At 36.7% G+C, this 17890-nt stretch overlaps 4 protein-coding genes across 6 annotated transcripts in view; 1 reads left to right on the top strand and 3 right to left on the bottom strand.

Annotated features, from left to right (window-relative positions):
- LOC142980024 (uncharacterized) overlaps positions 1-4745 on the bottom strand; it is a 17984-nt gene extending 13239 nt beyond the window's left edge. For all 3 annotated transcript variants that reach the window (XM_076125295.1, XM_076125294.1, XM_076125293.1), the window contains exon 1: positions 4408-4745. In XM_076125295.1, the coding sequence (XP_075981410.1) occupies positions 4408-4555 (148 nt within the window). In that variant the 5' untranslated portion in view covers positions 4556-4745. The remainder of the gene's footprint in view (positions 1-4407) is intronic.
- A 623-nt stretch (positions 4746-5368) lies between these two features.
- Positions 5369-7505, bottom strand: LOC142980033 (lipase 3-like). The gene has a single exon (XM_076125303.1). The coding sequence runs from the start codon at positions 7472-7474 to the stop codon at positions 5483-5485; it is 1992 nt and encodes a 663-aa protein (XP_075981418.1). The 5' UTR covers positions 7475-7505; the 3' UTR covers positions 5369-5482.
- A 5324-nt stretch (positions 7506-12829) lies between these two features.
- LOC142979939 (dolichyl-diphosphooligosaccharide--protein glycosyltransferase subunit 4) lies at positions 12830-14224 on the bottom strand. Its single transcript, XM_076125178.1, has 3 exons — positions 14068-14224; positions 13494-13615; positions 12830-12929 (listed from the first exon to the last, which is right to left on the bottom strand). Exon 2 carries the CDS (start codon positions 13599-13601, stop codon positions 13497-13499), a length of 105 nt encoding a protein of 34 aa, XP_075981293.1. The 5' UTR covers positions 13602-13615; positions 14068-14224; the 3' UTR covers positions 12830-12929; positions 13494-13496.
- Positions 14225-14598: 374 nt separating this feature from the next.
- On the top strand, positions 14599-17450 carry Grip71 (WD repeat-containing protein Grip71). Its single transcript, XM_076125251.1, has 2 exons — positions 14599-14886; positions 15261-17450. The coding sequence occupies exons 1-2, from the start codon at positions 14752-14754 to the stop codon at positions 16728-16730; spliced, it is 1605 nt and encodes a 534-aa protein (XP_075981366.1). The 5' UTR covers positions 14599-14751; the 3' UTR covers positions 16731-17450.
- Positions 17451-17890: the final 440 nt, after the last annotated feature.

Consider the following 17890-nt stretch of genomic DNA (forward strand, 5'->3'; position numbering starts at 1 on the left):
ACCCGACGCGTTCTCGGATGGGCACATTGCGCAAATGCAACGTAAACTGGCGGACTTTGCATCGTCGAACAAATGCTGATGGCTCACATTATGTAGGTACATGTACATAGGTAATCCAATTTCACAATCACATGCTCAAGGGATCACTTTATTGTAAGTTGCTTACAATAAAAAGGTAATTGTTTCCAAAGACGCAAGCAGTAGAAAAAATTCAAAATTTTCCTTTTTATAAATCTTCTGCTGAGCAACTTTTTATTTTGTTATGCCCTTACTTTTCATGATATTCCACAAATACTCTCGTAAATGCTTAAGATCACGTTAGAAATAAAAAGTGCATTAAAATAACATTATTTGAACCCAAACGATTCTATCTCGATATTTAAATACGACACTATTATCGATTACGATCTCACGCGTCACTGAGCTCGTTTATTGCAGGAGGAAGTGATTTAAGATTATGCTTTAAAATTTATAATAGGCAGGTAGAATGTTAGTGCTCAAAGCCGTTGCTTGTATCGCAAATGGGTTTGTAAAGTTAAATTTTTCGGGTTAATCATAAAAGATAATTAAATTGTTATGATAAGAATATTTTGGGGTACTGGACTACTAACTGAATAGTCATTAGGGTATAAAACATTCCCGAGAGCGACGACCTAGCACAGTCATTACTAATGTTTTACCATAAAAACCATCCTCAAAGCGTAAATCGCCTCTAACAGTCAAAAGATAGCATCTAATCTATAGGCACTATCCACGCCAGAATCAAAACAAAATAGCTGTCTATTACATTCCTCACAATGGTATAGAAGCTGTAAGAACGGCGGGACTGGCGAGCGGAACGCGTGAACATCTACAAACGATAGTAACCTAGATAACAGCTGTCCGTCTTGCGTAACCTATATCTAGATGCTAATTCAATAGCGATCAGGCTGACATTAGCTGTTGTATACAAATGCAACTTCAGAGAATCGATTTCGAGCCACTTACAACTGTGATCCAGTTGCAAAACGAGTTTCTATCGCCAATCGCCATGTTCCGGTTTTTTAAAGAGAGTACAGGATTTTAGTGATGGCTTTTTTTAATAAAACCATTCTTAATTTTTTACGTCCAAAACATTGTGGGTATCTAGTTATCTAGTTATCTAGTACGTACTTATGGATAAAGTAACCAAAATAAATAAAGATAAAGTAACGAAACTAAAGCGCCCGTAAAATAGTGTTCTTTATACAATTAATAAATGAATAGGTACTACAGTACATAATATTGAACTCAACGTTATACTCAGTACAAAGGCATACTATCAAAAGTTCGCAACAGGGAAGAGATGTCCCCATTTGTGCCAATTCGGCAAAGAGGTTAAGGTCGAAGTTTGTATTTCGGCTGCTTCCTGATTCATCGGTACTGTATTTTTATGTTCGGCCGTAAGCGCCGTATTTGGCAAGCACAATATTATACAGAGTCATGAACTCACAATAAAAGACATTACTTGGAAAAATAAGTAGGCAGCAATATGCTTATGTCCTATGTAAATCACTGGTGGACTAAGAGGCAACCAAGAAAGGATACAAAACTATCCCTTAAAGCGACCACATGGATCCGGGGGCTGGCAGTAACGTTAAAATCTAGGACAATAAACTCACCTACTTCAAAACTAATGGGTATTAAATATGTAAAAATCTGTACCGCTACTTAATTTTAAACGATTTTCTATTGTAGGTGTGACCTGATCGACCTAACAGAGTTGAGTAAACATCTTTCACTAACGTAATATATCAACAAAGGGTGCGGGCGCGGTTTCTATGTTTATGCAATAACGAGTGCTAGGGTAACATAGAAAATTTATTGTTACAGTAATTCGTCGGTAGGTAGGTATTAGAAATCGATAGTATCGGTGATCGTCCAGGTTAATATTTTTTACATAGTTACATTGTTTTATCTCAGAGTATTTTTGAGTCGGTAAAATCGACTTCCCGTATAAACCATTAGCTTATCCCTTCTCGGAAGAAGTGCGTGATGCTATACAATAAATCTAACAGCTGCAATTGTAATTTAATCATTGAAACTATTTTTACGTATTACTAAATAAACAGTAGTAGAAAGTTGAACTTGTGACCCGACTGGCGTCAAATGCTAATCGGATCGGCACTTCACCCGGCCTGTCATTGCTTTGATTGATGGAATTTAATGGACTAACATTACCACGAACTGAAAACTGCTTGTAACCTTACGAATTTCTTAATGGTTAGTGAATGTTTTGTGTAGTATGCTGAATTTAATATTTATGTTCACAAACCATTTAACGATTTGTTAAGAATTACCTAGCTAGGTATATGATATTTATATTCATTAAAAGAGCTTATAGCTTAAGGATAAGTTCATATGATCGCGCGGAACTTTCGACCGCGCAGTACAAGATCGGAGTAAACAGCTAGTATTGTCTACATCGCCGCGCGGTAGATTTAGGCTAAGATCATATGAACTTAGCGTAAATCTTACTTCTTTCTACCTCAGAGTGGGATCATCATCACAAGTACAAGTTAGACTACTTGGAGAGTAATGTGCACTTACAGAAGACACTTGAAATGGGATTGGGCCATACATATTAAATACACCAGGACTTATGGAGTAAAAATTGGCATTAAATGGGTGTTGTGAGATGGTTAGCAGCTTTGATGGATGCCCATATGGATATGGCAGGAATATCTGGACAAGTTCCTCGAAGGATAAAGACATTAAGCAACAGATCTGGAAGTCTACAGTGGCAAGACATTATTATTGGCTAAATAATAAAAATAACTGAAAAATTAAGCATGAACTAATTTGTACCCAGCTATAACAGTAATTTGTTTCAATGTCAGTAAATTAACAGTATGTTAAGTAACTATATTGCAGACTACATAGATAGGTGGCTGTATCTGAGCATTTCTATGCTACAGAAAACATGTTAAAAGCTGGCCTTAATGGTTACTTTATCACAGGAAGTTTGTTGCGTAGGTAACAGAAGCTAGTTGAAGTAATCAGTCTTGGTTAGCTCATAACTAAAGTGAAGAGATAAAATCTATCAAATCTGTAATAAATCACAGGGCAATACACTGTTATCAAGAAACAACTTGTAAACAATAGATAATTACAGCTAGATATGTGTTGTTTTGAAATTAGGTCATATATTGTGTGGCAAAGAAGCTCCTTAAAATTAAAAGAGTATTAATGTCAATTTATTTCAATGGTCAAGTTAAATTAAAAAGATTCCCTTTGTTAATTAGTTAAAGTATTATAAATTTAGATATTCAATAGGTAATTCTAGTAATAAATCACATATTTTTTATAAAGATTAATAATTATGGTCTTAATTTGTCTCAGAAGTAGTATTAACAGCAAATCTGGGGTTTACATTATTTTATTAAAATATCTTTACTTAATAAATATTTACTAACATTAACAGAAAGTAATATAATAAGATGGATTTAGCAGTGGAATGGATTTTAAACAGACCAATAAAAATATGTTCTTACCAAATTGCCCGATCAAAATGAAGTAATATGCAATGGTAGAAAGAACCTTGAAGATGTTATATTGATTTAATTGAGTATTTATATTAGAATCAGTTTAGTTCTTAATCAAAAATCATCATCTAATCTACATTTACGCAGAAATACGCAATAAAAAAGTCAATCAAGTACATGTAAAGCCTAAACATTTACCTTACGATTGTACCAAACATCAACAAAGCGACAGTGGCGCCGCCTAGTGTGGCGCGTGATTGAACTAAAATTGACCAAATTCAATGGTGGGCAGCCATCTTGTATGCCTTGACTGCTGTCAATTTACTGTCATCGCGACATTTTACAAAAGTCAACGGGATTTCAATAACAACAACAAACAAAGGGAAAACTTTTATGTTATGTACAATTCCAGTCTTCACCGCACAAAATATTATAATGCTATGTAAATGTCCACGTATCGATCGGACTGACGCGGTTAGACATTACGTAGATTGCAAATGGACGGGCTAAAAATAACTCAAGCACGTGCCAGTTTAGAAATAAGCATTTCAGAACCTTAGCTTATGTAATAATATGTATACGCACAGTACATTATAATGCTGGTATGATAATCAAGCCTCAGTAACACACGGCATAGTCGTTATATAGATACACAGCTAATGATAAGCAATGTGGCGCATTGGCGCCATTTTCCTTTCGCAAGATCGCGCTCCTAGGTGACGTAACAGGCCTAATTCCCTTGGCCAACGATTTGTATACGTTTATTAGGATGCTAAGACCCGTTTTACATGTAATTTTCCCCCGAAAAATGCGTTGTTTTCGTATAAATGTCACCTTGACGTATCATGTCAATTTGACAAGCATGGCGGAAACGTGGCGTCGTTTTGATTTTGGACCGGCTCACCTCCAGGGGATGTTGATTGTTGTCTGTTTGCTACTCGTGCGCTTCTGATAATTTCTCTGGTGAGGTCCCTCACGTCCTGACGTTGTTGGTACGCCATTTCGGGCCGGTCGCGTTGTTCTTGTGATAGACCGGCCGTGGGAGGTAACATCGTTGCTCACTCAATCCATGCGAACACTTCTTTCTACACTCAGTCACTAATATACACTAACAAAATTGTCCAAATAACGAGTAATGTCCAGAAATGTCACTACGAGTGTAGAAAACAAAAATAATTCAGCTCAACTACGCACAGCAAACCGAACAGAGCGCGACTGTCGGACGGGGGACGGCGGGAAGCCAAAGCGCCGCCGCGCCTCTATCTCTTTCATACTACCGCTAAAGTGTATTTCTATCCTACTCGCACATCAACGATTCGATGACAGATGCAAGTGTATATGTCAAAACAAAGCGTGGGCTGTTTAAATGTCAAACATTCAACCGTTTTATGTAGTGACATCTATAGGACTTTTCACGAACTCCTCGAAAAATGGGCACAAAGATTATTTTAACACTGTTTTTCACCGCTAACGAAGCATATTGAGTAATACGGTCTCGAGATTAACCACTTGGTACTGAGATACATAATGTTCATAGGTTAATAATAACGCAACTAGAGTGTAAATTAACAGAATGTTAAATTGTTTACGTAAAATGTATGAGGACTGAACATTGTGTGGTAAATAGCGCTAAGCGCTTAATTTTTATTAATTACTAAAATATTTATGTTAGAAGATATAATACCGAACTAGGGAGATGTATTAATCTGTTATTACTTTTTATCTTTTGTTACCTTGTCCAATATCGTAATACTAGTTAATTGCCTACTAGTAAATGTATTGTTAGCTAAATTAGGTACATTCTAGACAATGTGAATGTGTGTAGGTAAAGTGTTGTAGGGATGTTTAAATTATACGAATGCATGTTAAGAATATGGACGGATTTATTTATACGTCAGTTAAGTACAAAAAATAAGTTAAGACAATGAGCAATACATTAAACACATGAAATAATCAAACAAGCTTCATCGAAGACCGCGTTACTGGTTGTTCTGCATGGATTCGATGAGTCGCCTGTATACGTGCTCGGGAGCCTTGGTCGAGAACTGGAAGTCCATGTGGCTGAAGTGTTCATCGGACACCTTGTGGGTTTCCCTCACATTGGGGAGCTCCTTCTCTAGTCTCTCAACATCCTTGGGATGAGCGAGCCAATCTTCCTCACTGTAGAATAGGGTGACGGGAGCCTGGACCTTCTCCATCTCGTACTTGGGGGGCTGCTCGTTGCCGTATACTTTCTGGTTGATCTTGGCTCCATGGTCGTATTTGCGGAACTCCTGTGAAGCGACGCCCTGACCGTATTGCTTGATAACCTTAGTTGATGCTCCAGCAGGCAAGTGGCGCATAACCACGGGGATCAATTCAGCGTCCAAGCCATCGACATCAACACCAGCCATTACGAAGTTTACGTGTGAGGAAACTTTCTTGCAACCGATCGCCTTCTCCAACATGTTTCCTCCGACAGCACGGATCAGTTCTTTCTTGGGGTTGAAAGCGCCGTTTCCAAGCTCTTGCTGAAGACTTTGGTAGTACTTGCTAGTAGGAGCAATCATACGGAACAACGGGCTGCGTACATTGGTCATGTAGACCATGGGAGACAGGGCGTACATCATGATGATCTTGTCGTTGTACTCGGGGCGGGTGGCGGTAAGGGCGAAGAACGCAGTAGTTCCCTGGGCGTGTCCAATGTAGTACAGCTTCTCCTGCTTAGTCGTCTCCAGAGCGTAGTCGATCATAGCGGGCAAGTCGTGAAGGGCAATTTCATCAGTGCTGTACTGCCAGAAGTCGGCCACGGCGGGGTGCTTGCTCACGTGACGCTTGGAGTATTTGTTGCCACGAGCATTGCCGAGCCATACGTCATAACCAGCATCAGAGAGCAGATAAGCGAGAGATTTGCCGGGGCCCATAAGCAGCCAGTCGTCAGCGCTTCCGAGGATACCGTGCATCAAGAACACGACGGGTCTCTTCTGAACTTCGCGGATGTGCTTCTTGGGAGGGATTCTGAAGAGAGTAAGCACGTAGCCATCGTCGGTCTTGATGGTGTGTTCTTCGACGGGGTATTCGTGTTTCTGTGCCAGCTGGGTAGCGTTGAGCTCAGTGTCTTCGTTAGCCTGCTGCGTAGCCTGTTCGTAAGCTTGGTGGAATTTCACCTGGTCCTCTTCGGTTATTTGCTTCATGGCTCTCCTGGCGTCGCCGATGATGTTTTCGATGTCTTCATTCTCTTGAACTGAAGCGCTCTGGATCTGTTCAGCCATAGGCAATACATTCCATGCAATTTCGCCGCTGTAGGCAGGGACCATCTTGTTTTGCTTGTTCATAACAGAGTATTGAGGTGACTGCCATTTCTGGTTGTGAGTGCGGGAGGTGGACTTCTCGTTGTCATAGTAGTGTCTTCCTTCCTTGGACTCCTCGGAGCTCTCGCTGGAAGAAGAGCTGGAGTGTTTGCTGTAGGTGTGTTGGGAGTGCTTGCCGGTGGAGTACTGCTCTTCCTGGGACTGCTGGGCGGAGGACTGAGAGAACTGCACGCGCTGGTGGGCAGGCTTCTGGTACTGCTGGTACTGTTGAGGGTGGGAGTGCACCGACTGTTGCCTGTGTTGGGGCTTTTGAGTTTGCTCCCACTCCTGGCTCTGGGACTGCTGTTCCTGCTGGTTGCGGTGTTGTTGACGCTGTTGGTTCCACTGTGCCTGACGCTCCTGGTTGTGTTGCTGCTCTTGCTGTTGCTGAGCTTGCTCCTGGTTGCGCTGCAGGTCACGTTGTTCCTGGCTGCGTTGTTGCTCACCCTGGAGCTGTTGCTGCCTCTGCTCGCCGCGTAGCTTCTGTTCTGAAGGCTGATTTCTGTGTTGCCGCTGGTATTGGTCGATGTACTTCAGTTGCTGGACTTCGAGTTCGTCCACGGGACGATACTGTTCCCTGAAGATGTTGGCAGCGATGCCATTTGCGAGAGCAAGACAGAGCAACACGGAAACCGCCTTCATGTTGCTGGCTTGTGTTGTGTGTCGACTGTGGAGAAGTGCTCAGTTTTTATACTGATTATTTTGTGGATTCAGCTCTGTAAGTGGTGGGGATGCAGCGACGATGCACCGTTCAGAAGTGCAGCGTAGTCGAAACGTTTTCATTGCAAATAATGCTTTAATAATTAAATGCGTGTTTTTTTGTTTTTGCTGAATCGATAATTATGACTTACGTTCAATTAATTGCGTATCAAAGTTCATCGACATAATATTATTACCATATGTTCCTTAGATAGTATTTTTTGTAGATTGATAAAGTTGTAGTTTATTAAGTTAAACCGCAAAAATTTTACTAGGTAGGTATAGGAGATTCAAACGTGTTTTTAAAACAGCTTCTTATCCGTAACCATTTTTTTAAGAGCTCAATAAATCCTGGTTCATCCAAAACTAAAGATTCATACTTATATAAGCAGGATTGTTTTAGAATATTAAAATATACATACATGCACGTTATTAAATCAAATGAAATCTTAATATCGTAAAAACATATTGTTCTTTTATCTTTAATTCAGGTCCAGAAAAAAGTAAGCCGGTGCCTTAGGTCCTGGTGTTGAAGTTAAAAATCCTATTTAAACTAAACTCTTAAGAGTAGCATAAAACTCTATGTTAAGATAACTGTGATTACTGTAAACTCTCTTTTAGACAAGGGTCTATAGGTACTCTTAATATAAGGACTCTATTTCAAAACGCTAGGGCAAATATGAGATGAAACCATAAAAAAACTATAAGGTTTTTCCCATAAACAATAAAAATAACATTATTTATGAAACCTAGTATAACCGTAAGACTTTTAGGGATCATTTGAAAGTAAGTATATTTTGTGAGGCGCCGCGCGCCGTTTTCCTAATCTCTGTACATTTGGGCTCAAGATTGAAGAAGAGTTTCCGTTTCCTGTAATAAACAAAGCTCAGTGGCATTTTATTAACTACTATGTAGGTGCTTCATAGGTCATTGGGCGTCCGATTCTAGGAGGGCCTCAAAAGGCTATGTTTAAAAATCTCAGCAACAGTTAAACTGTTACTATTTAACTCACATAGACTTTCTAATCAAATCAAATCAAATTGTTTATTTGTTTATCTAGGTATTTTACAAAAGGTGTTATATAAATAAGGCCGCTACACAGTATCCTAATGGATATACAAATTAATAAAGTTATCATTGACAAAATACGTAGGTAAGGTAGGTACTCACGTACGTTTTCTAACCCGGGAGGTAAAGTTTGATATTTCAGATTTAAGAAAAAAATACAGAGGGATAACATTCAAAAACAAGTCAATTTGTCCTTTAAAGTAAGACCAGGTTTCGTTCTTTAAATACCTATTAGGGTTAGGCAGAGATAAAAGAACGATCTTTTTACAATCTCTTCATCTTGTCATAATAGATATCTGAGCCACATAAGATCCTATCCCTGACTGGTTCAAATAAATCTAAACAGGTAAGTACTTATGTATTAAAATGTCTAACAAATTATAGATTTGTGACTAAGTAATCCTGCAAGACAAGATTATTATGTTACGCCATATTATTATGAGATTACATGAATGATTTTTATAATAATTCTTCTTCTTCTTCTTATCGTATTGCTATTGGTCAACCTAGTGTCAACGTTGTTCAAGCTGGCGCCCGAAAGGCCTTTGACGTGGCTTAAAGACTGCAATGTTATCTTAGTAGACAACAACCGGGACCGACTTTTTACGTGCCCTCCGAAGCACGAAGCCACCCAGCTCTAATACCACTATGTGGTCGCCCATCTATAGAATGACCGCGCCAACGGTTGCTTAACCCACAGATCGTTTACAGATCGGTGAGCGCAACTGGCTATGGTATTTTATAATTAGGTCTAATTATTCCAACCGATATATTTTTTGGGAGAATGACTTACCCCCGGTTTCTGATGTACATTTAGCGGTAGTTTATCTATTCAATAGCGTTTATGTTCATATAAAAATACAGTTTGAATATAGATAAACTATCGCTAAATGTGTCTGAGAAACCGCCGCGCGCATTAGTGAATCAAATGTTATTCTCATCATCTCTAATAATAATTATACTTAATTTTGATGTAGGCATGTGCATAGGCTATAGGTATCGCAAGTTTGATTCCCGTTACGTATGCATTGATATAAAAATATAGGCTGTGTTTGACCACAGGTTTTCATATATCTCCTGGTTAAAGGTTTTCTAAATCGCTTTAGTAGTTTTAAACTATTCAAGCTGTTTAGCGGCTAAACCGTAAAAATGTAAAACGTAACGGACAGACAGACTTTTTAGCAATTTTAAATAATACTTAGTTGGGATTTTGAAAACACCTCAGGGTTGCTAGATCAACCGACGGCCTCCGTAGCGTAGTAGTTAAAGTGGTTTCCACGCCACTACCCCTGCGTCGAGAGGTCGTGGGTTCTATTCCCACACGGTACAAATATTTGTACGATCCACGAATACCGAGTTGTTTCAGGTCTGATTGTACCTTGTGTCCGTCGTTTGTATGTTTGTAGAAGTCCCCGCGACACGATAGCAATTCCCAGTACGGGAATTGCCTCTTCCTAAGAAATTATTCAGAAAGATCCGCGAGAAATTACTAGTTCATTCTGTTATTCTAATTTCGATACATAAACAAAATTAATTTAAGTCGTAGTTTTTATTGGTTTTTGCTAATTAATAACATTTAATGGAAAAACATGATTATTGTTTTGCTCAAAATTGACGCAGCAATATTGGAAGGTATGTCGAAATGCTAAGTAAAACGTGCGTAAAATATAATTAGTTGGCAAATTATTAGCTGAGAATTATAATAGTAGTTTTATTCTATGGCTTTACTTATTTATTTTGTAAGTACCTAAGTAGGTACAGAATTAAGGAACCCTAAAAGCAACACTTTACAAACTGGAAATAAAATTGCCCCTGTAGTCTGGGCGGTATATACGGATGCTGGTCTTTAGGTCTGGGGTTCAATTCCCGGTCCGGGCAAAGTGATACTGCTTGCTAACTGTGATAGCCGAGTGGTATAAGCAAGCGCCTCCCATGCAAGTGGTCGAGGGTTCGAACCCAAGGCAACACTCTAACGTCTTTTCGAAATTGTGTGTATGATAAGGAATAATGATCAGTTGTTCTAACAGTAAAGGAAAACATTGCAGCATCATGATGATGTTCTTGAAGCAGATACAGATCAGAGCTTGACAGTTCTTGAAGCAAAATCCCAATTTGCTCTTTGCTAGCGTAGTGTACACAAGACCCAACCCCTCCTTCGGGAGGTTGCTATGGCCTAGAGGGACAGTAATGGGTTAATAATAATTTTAGTTTTAATAAAATGCCTTAAGGTTAATGACACTAACAAGGCCCTACGTAAAACGTGCAGAAGTTCAGTAAGGGCATGTCCTAACTAGACGAATTGTTTGTCATAAGCAATCAAGCGATCATTGCATTGATTTTAAGCATGGACATGATAGTTAAATGCTTAATTGGTAAAGCTTAACGGTTCAACATAAAGTTACTAAATTACTCTCAAAAATTAAATAAAATTAATCGATCAGTAGTTACGTATATTATTATAGTGACTAACCGAGAGTAATTTTACTCAATTTTTTTAGGCTTATTCAACATTCAACATTTTTACTAACGCAAATGTATCGTGTTGTGTCAAACAACGAATAGTTTGCCGCAAACTATTCGCTTAGTGACATCAAGTCGTAATATTTTTATTAATTTAGTGAAAAGTGAAGGAAGGAAATGAACACGTGAATTGCAAAATAACGCTGTATCGTTATAAATTATGTTATTATTGTGCTTCGTCACTATAATTTTGTTAGACGAAGTGTGACCTACTTAAATAATATATTGGTAGCACTTTTCAGCAAATTTGAGACTCGTGTAAATAATAAACTATTGTTTTCCTGCGAGTACTTCCATAATAAGTAATATTCACACTGTCTAATGGTATAGATATGTGAAAATGATATATATGTCTGTATTGTCTGTTTAGCTTTCGATTGAACCGAATGTAGGTAATATTTTTTTCATGCAGCGGACGGATACATGATGCCTCGGGTTTAAAATTAAATATTCTTAGTCTCTTTATTCAAACAAAGTTGGTATGCAAGCGAAGCGACAGGTAGGTACCTACCTACTATTTCCCTAGCTTAGGCATAAATATCTATACAGTCTTAGTAGGTAACTCCGTTTGTATATTATTAACCACTTTCACGGTTAAGCCTATACCAATTTTGATAAAACTTCGTAGATTTCATAAAATATGTTTCAACTTTAAAAACAGTAACGATTTGACGAAGAAAAATAATAATGATGAAGATTAGTTAGAAGTTTGTAGGGATTATGCAAATATGTATTACTTATTACTATACTATATGTATTACTAATTACACGGTATGTCAAGTAACATTACGAAGTATTTGTTCGATTACTAAATTGCAATCAATCAAACATACGACCGTCTGAAGCTTTAATACGTATTATAATACCATCATGTTAACCACAGGCTTTACTGATGCGCGCAGGGATCGTGGGCTCGATTCCCACACGGAATAATTAGAATTTCGCTGTACTTTCTTTGGGCTCAGCCATTGAATCTTAATGTGCATTAATTGTAAAAGTCGTAAACTATTAAAACTACTGGTAGCGCCATCTCGTGAAACTAATACGCAATTAAAACATTTATCGTGACGCTAGCTTGCTAGCTTGCGCGCCATCTAGACGCCAATTGTAGAATTTTCTAGCATTACCAATTATTTTGTTTTAAATATTTAATTAGATTTTCCACTTCCCTGGCTTTTCAGTCTCTTTTTTTATTGCATGAGAAAAATCTCAAGTGAAACAATAACGTTTTATGAAGCCTACGCAGTCTGAAACGGGCCCTATAGATAGCAAAGATCATAACTATTTTGGCCTAACAAAGTGCCTGTTTTAATTTCATGTTATTATAACTTACGTGCGAACGTAATTTTACGTTTTTAAATTTTATGACACAACATAAGAAAACTGTATAAGAGAGATTTTCGTTGGATATGGAGAGAATTCGACGGTATCCAAGGCACAGTCGTTACGATGATCATGACACAGCTAACCATCAGTGTGAGTTTGATTCCCACAAGAAAACAATTAATAAATATTTGTGAGGTTGGCAAAGAATTGTTTCAGGCTTCATAGTAGTACCAAACCAGATGTAGATTCTGTGGTGTTGACCGATCCAGATTACCACAACCAGAATATTTTGAAGCAAACCTTAGGCAGGCAGTTTCATCTTTGTCAATCTATATAAACCATATTTAGTTCAGGGAAAATAAGTAAAATAATAAAAAAGTAAAATATAGTGAGAAACCTTAATTTATTTACATCTTAAACATTATTCAGATGGAATATAATAATATTATAAAGACATTTTTGTTTGTAAGTTGTTTTGTGATACCTGAAACAAAAAACGTATTAGAGTTAATATATAGTTTTCAACCTTTTATGGACTACTGTGCACTATTACAGAAAAATAATAAATAATTATATAATTTTTTTAATATTATTTATTATTATGCACAAGGCACTAGCGCCCACTAGGCAGCAAAGCCACCTTGGGAACCAATGAGGTAGAGTTTCTGTAAACCATAAAGCTTTTATTTAATTGCTAGGTCACTATGGTTTGTAAAATGGACCCAGATATGTGTAAACAATACATCTGAAGTGCCGGCAGCCGCCTGTTATGCCAGTAATGTATTATCAGTACAGGGTTTAGTGGACACAATAATATATTATTTACACCTTCCAACTATACTGATCAAAAATCATCAATGAATGAAAACCTCACAGATCTGCTCTATAAGCAATTTCTCCAACTAAAAAGTCCTATATTTGTTGGTGCTATCCACCAATTGTAGCTTTAAACATAAAATACCATGTTTGTATGTTTGTAAAAGTTATACAAGATAAATGTAGTTGTAATTACTAAAGGAAGAGATTAATTGCTGTCTATTTACATTACCTTTCATTTTGAACTATTAGCACTAATGTAGTGGTAGAGGATAACTAATAAGAAGATGGAGACTCCCAGGATGTTGGAGAATACCGCCAATTGGATGTCAGTGATCATTGTGGCTGATTTTTCTGGAAACATTGTAAGAGATAACATATAAATATTTGTCAATTCAAAGTCGTTTTGAATGTTTTCTTTCGACAAAATCAAACCGATAAACTGAAGAATAGTCAGGTAAAGTGCTTAAATATAATCTTTAACTAACTATTTACTTGCTTCGTAGGTAAGTAGGTACCTAGGAAGGTACAGCATTTTGGAGTAAGCTGTAAGTTTGAATAATTCTCGTAAGAAAATCTTTTAATGATTGATTTTTACAAAGTTATTAGCATTTGATTATTCCCGACAAATTAACATAAATCAAGATGTTTATTACAATGTAGCTTAGTGATTGACGAAGCCTGCATGTTTTCATTGAAATTTGGCAATGTACAAAATACATGTTATTATAGTACTGTGTGATCATTGTCTCAACTTACGTTTAGTCAAGTAAAGATTGGATATCAAATAATTGCTTTATACTTACAAAGCTGCAGCAAATTATAATAGAATTCAATGAATTAAAATCCGAAATCCGGCCACCGCAATGAAAACAAGAACTTGACAAGTACACGTCAGAGTTCCCAACCCCGTTCTAAAGAAAATCTTACTGGTAATGTTTAGCATGAGTTTTTTGGACTGATGCAGGGCTTTTTACGGATTCTTTTAATAGATAGTCAGGAAATCAATAACACTGTAGTTAGTTTAAATAAAAACGCATTTTTTTGTCTTGTCTACTGCGATTCTTTATTATCAACCTTCAAGTTTCAACGAGTTAATGCTCAAAGTGTACCCGTTTGCGTCTGCCCAAGAAGACAGGTAACATTTTCCAAAGGATATTTTTATAGTAAGGTATTAATAATCGCTAACACTAATTTCTCATAAAATTTTGGTAATATTTCTAACCAGTCATCTTTAATATTAATGAATTCCTTTCATTTTGCAAAAGGTAGTTTCGCAGCAAACTGGCAATCAAAAAATAATAAATTTATCTTATTAGAGATAATGGCAACTCCGAGTAATTTTTTGTCATTATTGTCAAAATTTTACGTTTTCAATTTGTTTTCAGCGAGTTTGTTTCTAACGAAAATTCAAAAAACTGTTTTCAATTAAAGCATTTTCAGAGGAAACTCTGCTATGCCTTCATGAGTTCGATTATATATAAATAAAAATGTATTTCTCGTCCATCAGTTCACGTTTGTTGCTTTACGATATCAACAGTTGGGATTTAAAAAAAACTTATTGGTGTTACGAAGGTATACTCAGAGATATATCGTGGAGCGATGATAGCAAATATATATTGCAGGTAAATTACCTTTATTTTATCTCTATTAAATTAGTTTTATCTGATAGTAATGCCTCTTATGATGAATATTCATTGTTAGGTAACTGCACCCTGAATGATTGACTGTTGTGTAGATGTCTACAGAGTTAACTATAGTTTGTATAGTTAGCTCAATTAGTCTCTGGGTGTGCCAAGAATTGCATTGTGCGAAGGCATTGACATATTTTTTCCCATTGTGAGTCAAATGATCTGTAACTACTGGTATCCTAACTGCTGTAAATAATTTAAAATATCAGTGATCTTATTGACTCGCAGTATGCGTTATTATAATTATTAATCATATGGTATAAAAGTCCTTTTAGCCCTGTTATTTAGACATCTCATTTTACTTCCAGGTCAATTCCAAAGGTGTTGTAGAAATTCTAAGTCCAGCTGATCATGACATCAGAACATTGCAGCACATTCCACTTAAAGATACCTGGTCAGCCAGCTTCCATCGTGAGGGCCATCGTAATGTTGCCATCGGCACCAAGAGTGGCAATGTTATGATATGGGATACAAAAAACAAAAATGTCACAAAAACATTCCCAACCCCTTCACAACAGTCATGTGTAAATTTTGTTAGTTATAATGCTAAGAACACAAGCTTGGCAGCCACCATGCAAAATGGAGACACGGTCATCTATGGTCTTGTGTCCAACATTCCTGTATTAACTGTTAAACTTGCCTGCTCTAAGAGCATTTCTGCAATGAAGTTCCACCATGAATCCAGATCCTTACTTGGTCTTGCCACTGATGAAGGACATGTTGTAATCCGTGATATAACTACTAACAAAGACAGAGCATACTATGAAAATGTTCATGCATCTCCTGTTAGTGACATTTCATATTCTCTGATCAATAGAGATGTAATGTTGTCAACAGGTTATGACAAGATCATGCATGTGTATGATGTCAGGCTCCAGAATGTTGTATCTACAGTAAGAACTGCATATACTTTGACTTCTCTTGCCATTAATGTAGAGAATCAAGTAGCTCTTGGAACTAAGAATGGGCTGGTACTCATTTATGATCTCAGAGATTTAACTACACCAACTAAAGTATTAAAAGGACATGATGAAGAGGTCCACCGGGTTGCTTTCCAACCACTCCGCAAGAAATTAGTTTCAACTGATGTTAGTCTGCGTGAAGATAATGAAACTAACTTGTCTCCTAAAATCAATTCACCTGTTCGGAATAGAACATCTGACATGTTTTATATCATGGATTCACCACCAAGAAATAACTTGGATATCTCTCCACAAGCAGGTGACGCAAAAGCTGACTCATTCCTAGTGATGATGGGTCTTGATAAATCTAATGATTGTGATGATGATGCAAATAAATCTGTAGAATTTGAGCAGAGAAAGAGTGACAGATTGGACTTGAGATTTCGCCAGTTGGATACAGAAAAAAATATAAGCAAAATTTCTACCCCACTGAACAGTAGGACTGCTGAAAACCTAGGGTTTTCCTCTCCATTAGTCACCAATGGCATTTCAGATGAAGGTCGAGGATCAATAACAGATATGTCAAACCTCAAACCATCTATATCCAACCAAGGTTTACCTGTAGAATCAAGATCTGTGGAAGAACTAAAAGATTTTGTGAAATTAACTCTTGCTGATGTTGCTGATGACAACAGGAACTATTTCCTCCACATAATGATGGCTCTGACTAAGCAGAAGTTATATTTAGAAAAGCAGTTGTCTGGAATGAGTGAAGAGATGCAGAAATTGGTGCACAATCAAAATGCTTTAGTTGAAACAAATAGAAAATTAGCTTTGGAAATAGATCAGTTGAAAGCTAGACAGAGTCTTTTATAATTTGGCTGTATAACTGAAACATTCTCATACTAGATACAGTGTTGTCAACAGAATGTTTGATCTACATGTTTGTTTAGACAATATTTATTAATTTATAACTCTACAAAGTTTAATGGGATCCAAAAATGAGAATAATCTTTCCTGTTCAGTGTCTTATTCCTATAATTCTGGCAACACTGTTATAAAAGTGCATGGCATTAAGTTAAATCATGCTGCTCTTGCCACATGCACTAAACATTCTATACAATATAATTAGTATAAAATAGATAATAATTACTATTACTTATTTTCGATTATGTATGCTCTCTATTCTAAACTAAAAAAATAAATAAAGAATCTCTTAAATTCCATAATTAAAAAAAAATATAATGCCATGAAATGTGTCACAAAATAATGTTATAAAAATTCTTGTAGTTATGACTGATGATGGGATAAAGCATTCCTAAAAAAACTTAGTGTGCCAAATCTATTTTGTATAAAAATAATGAATTGCTAAATGGCATTGAGTTTTTATAATTATTTTTATGTGTGCCATTAGTGCCAACGTTACGTTTCGCCTAGATATTTACCAGTATTTTATGTGTAGACAATAATATCAATTTTACATGGTGGTGTATACGTAACTAAATGCTGTGAGCGATTGCATTTTGTTGTTGTTAATTTGTTTGTTAATAGTTACATATTAAGTAGATGTGGATTCGATTAAACCATTTTCTAACATTTTGTTATTATTATTTATCCACGATTTCGACGAAGAAGGGGGGGCCTAGTAGCCGAAAAATTGGAGCTGAGAGCTGATATAGGTTATTTTTATCATTCAAAAACCTCGTCTATATTTTCATATTCGAAAGCTGCTATTAATAGAGTTCTAGACAATTGATGTCCAATTTACAACGCATCATTAAATAAATTGTAGCGGAACAATTAACCGTTTGCGTGCTTTGAAGCATGAAAATCGATTAACCGTGGTGATCGTTGTCTTACTTATGTCTGGTTTTATTGTTAAAAGACATGAGACGGTTATACACCTACGCAGTAATTAGATTACGTAATCACAAGATACAAACTTAAAAGTGAGAAGGAATTTTGTGAACTATGACCTATCTAAAAAGATAGGTATTTATGTAGGTGTAAACTCTCCATAAATTAATCCCGTGCAG

The sequence above is a fragment of the Anticarsia gemmatalis genome, chromosome 17, assembly GCF_050436995.1.
Source record: "Anticarsia gemmatalis isolate Benzon Research Colony breed Stoneville strain chromosome 17, ilAntGemm2 primary, whole genome shotgun sequence".
Lineage (NCBI taxonomy): Eukaryota > Metazoa > Arthropoda > Insecta > Lepidoptera > Erebidae > Anticarsia > Anticarsia gemmatalis.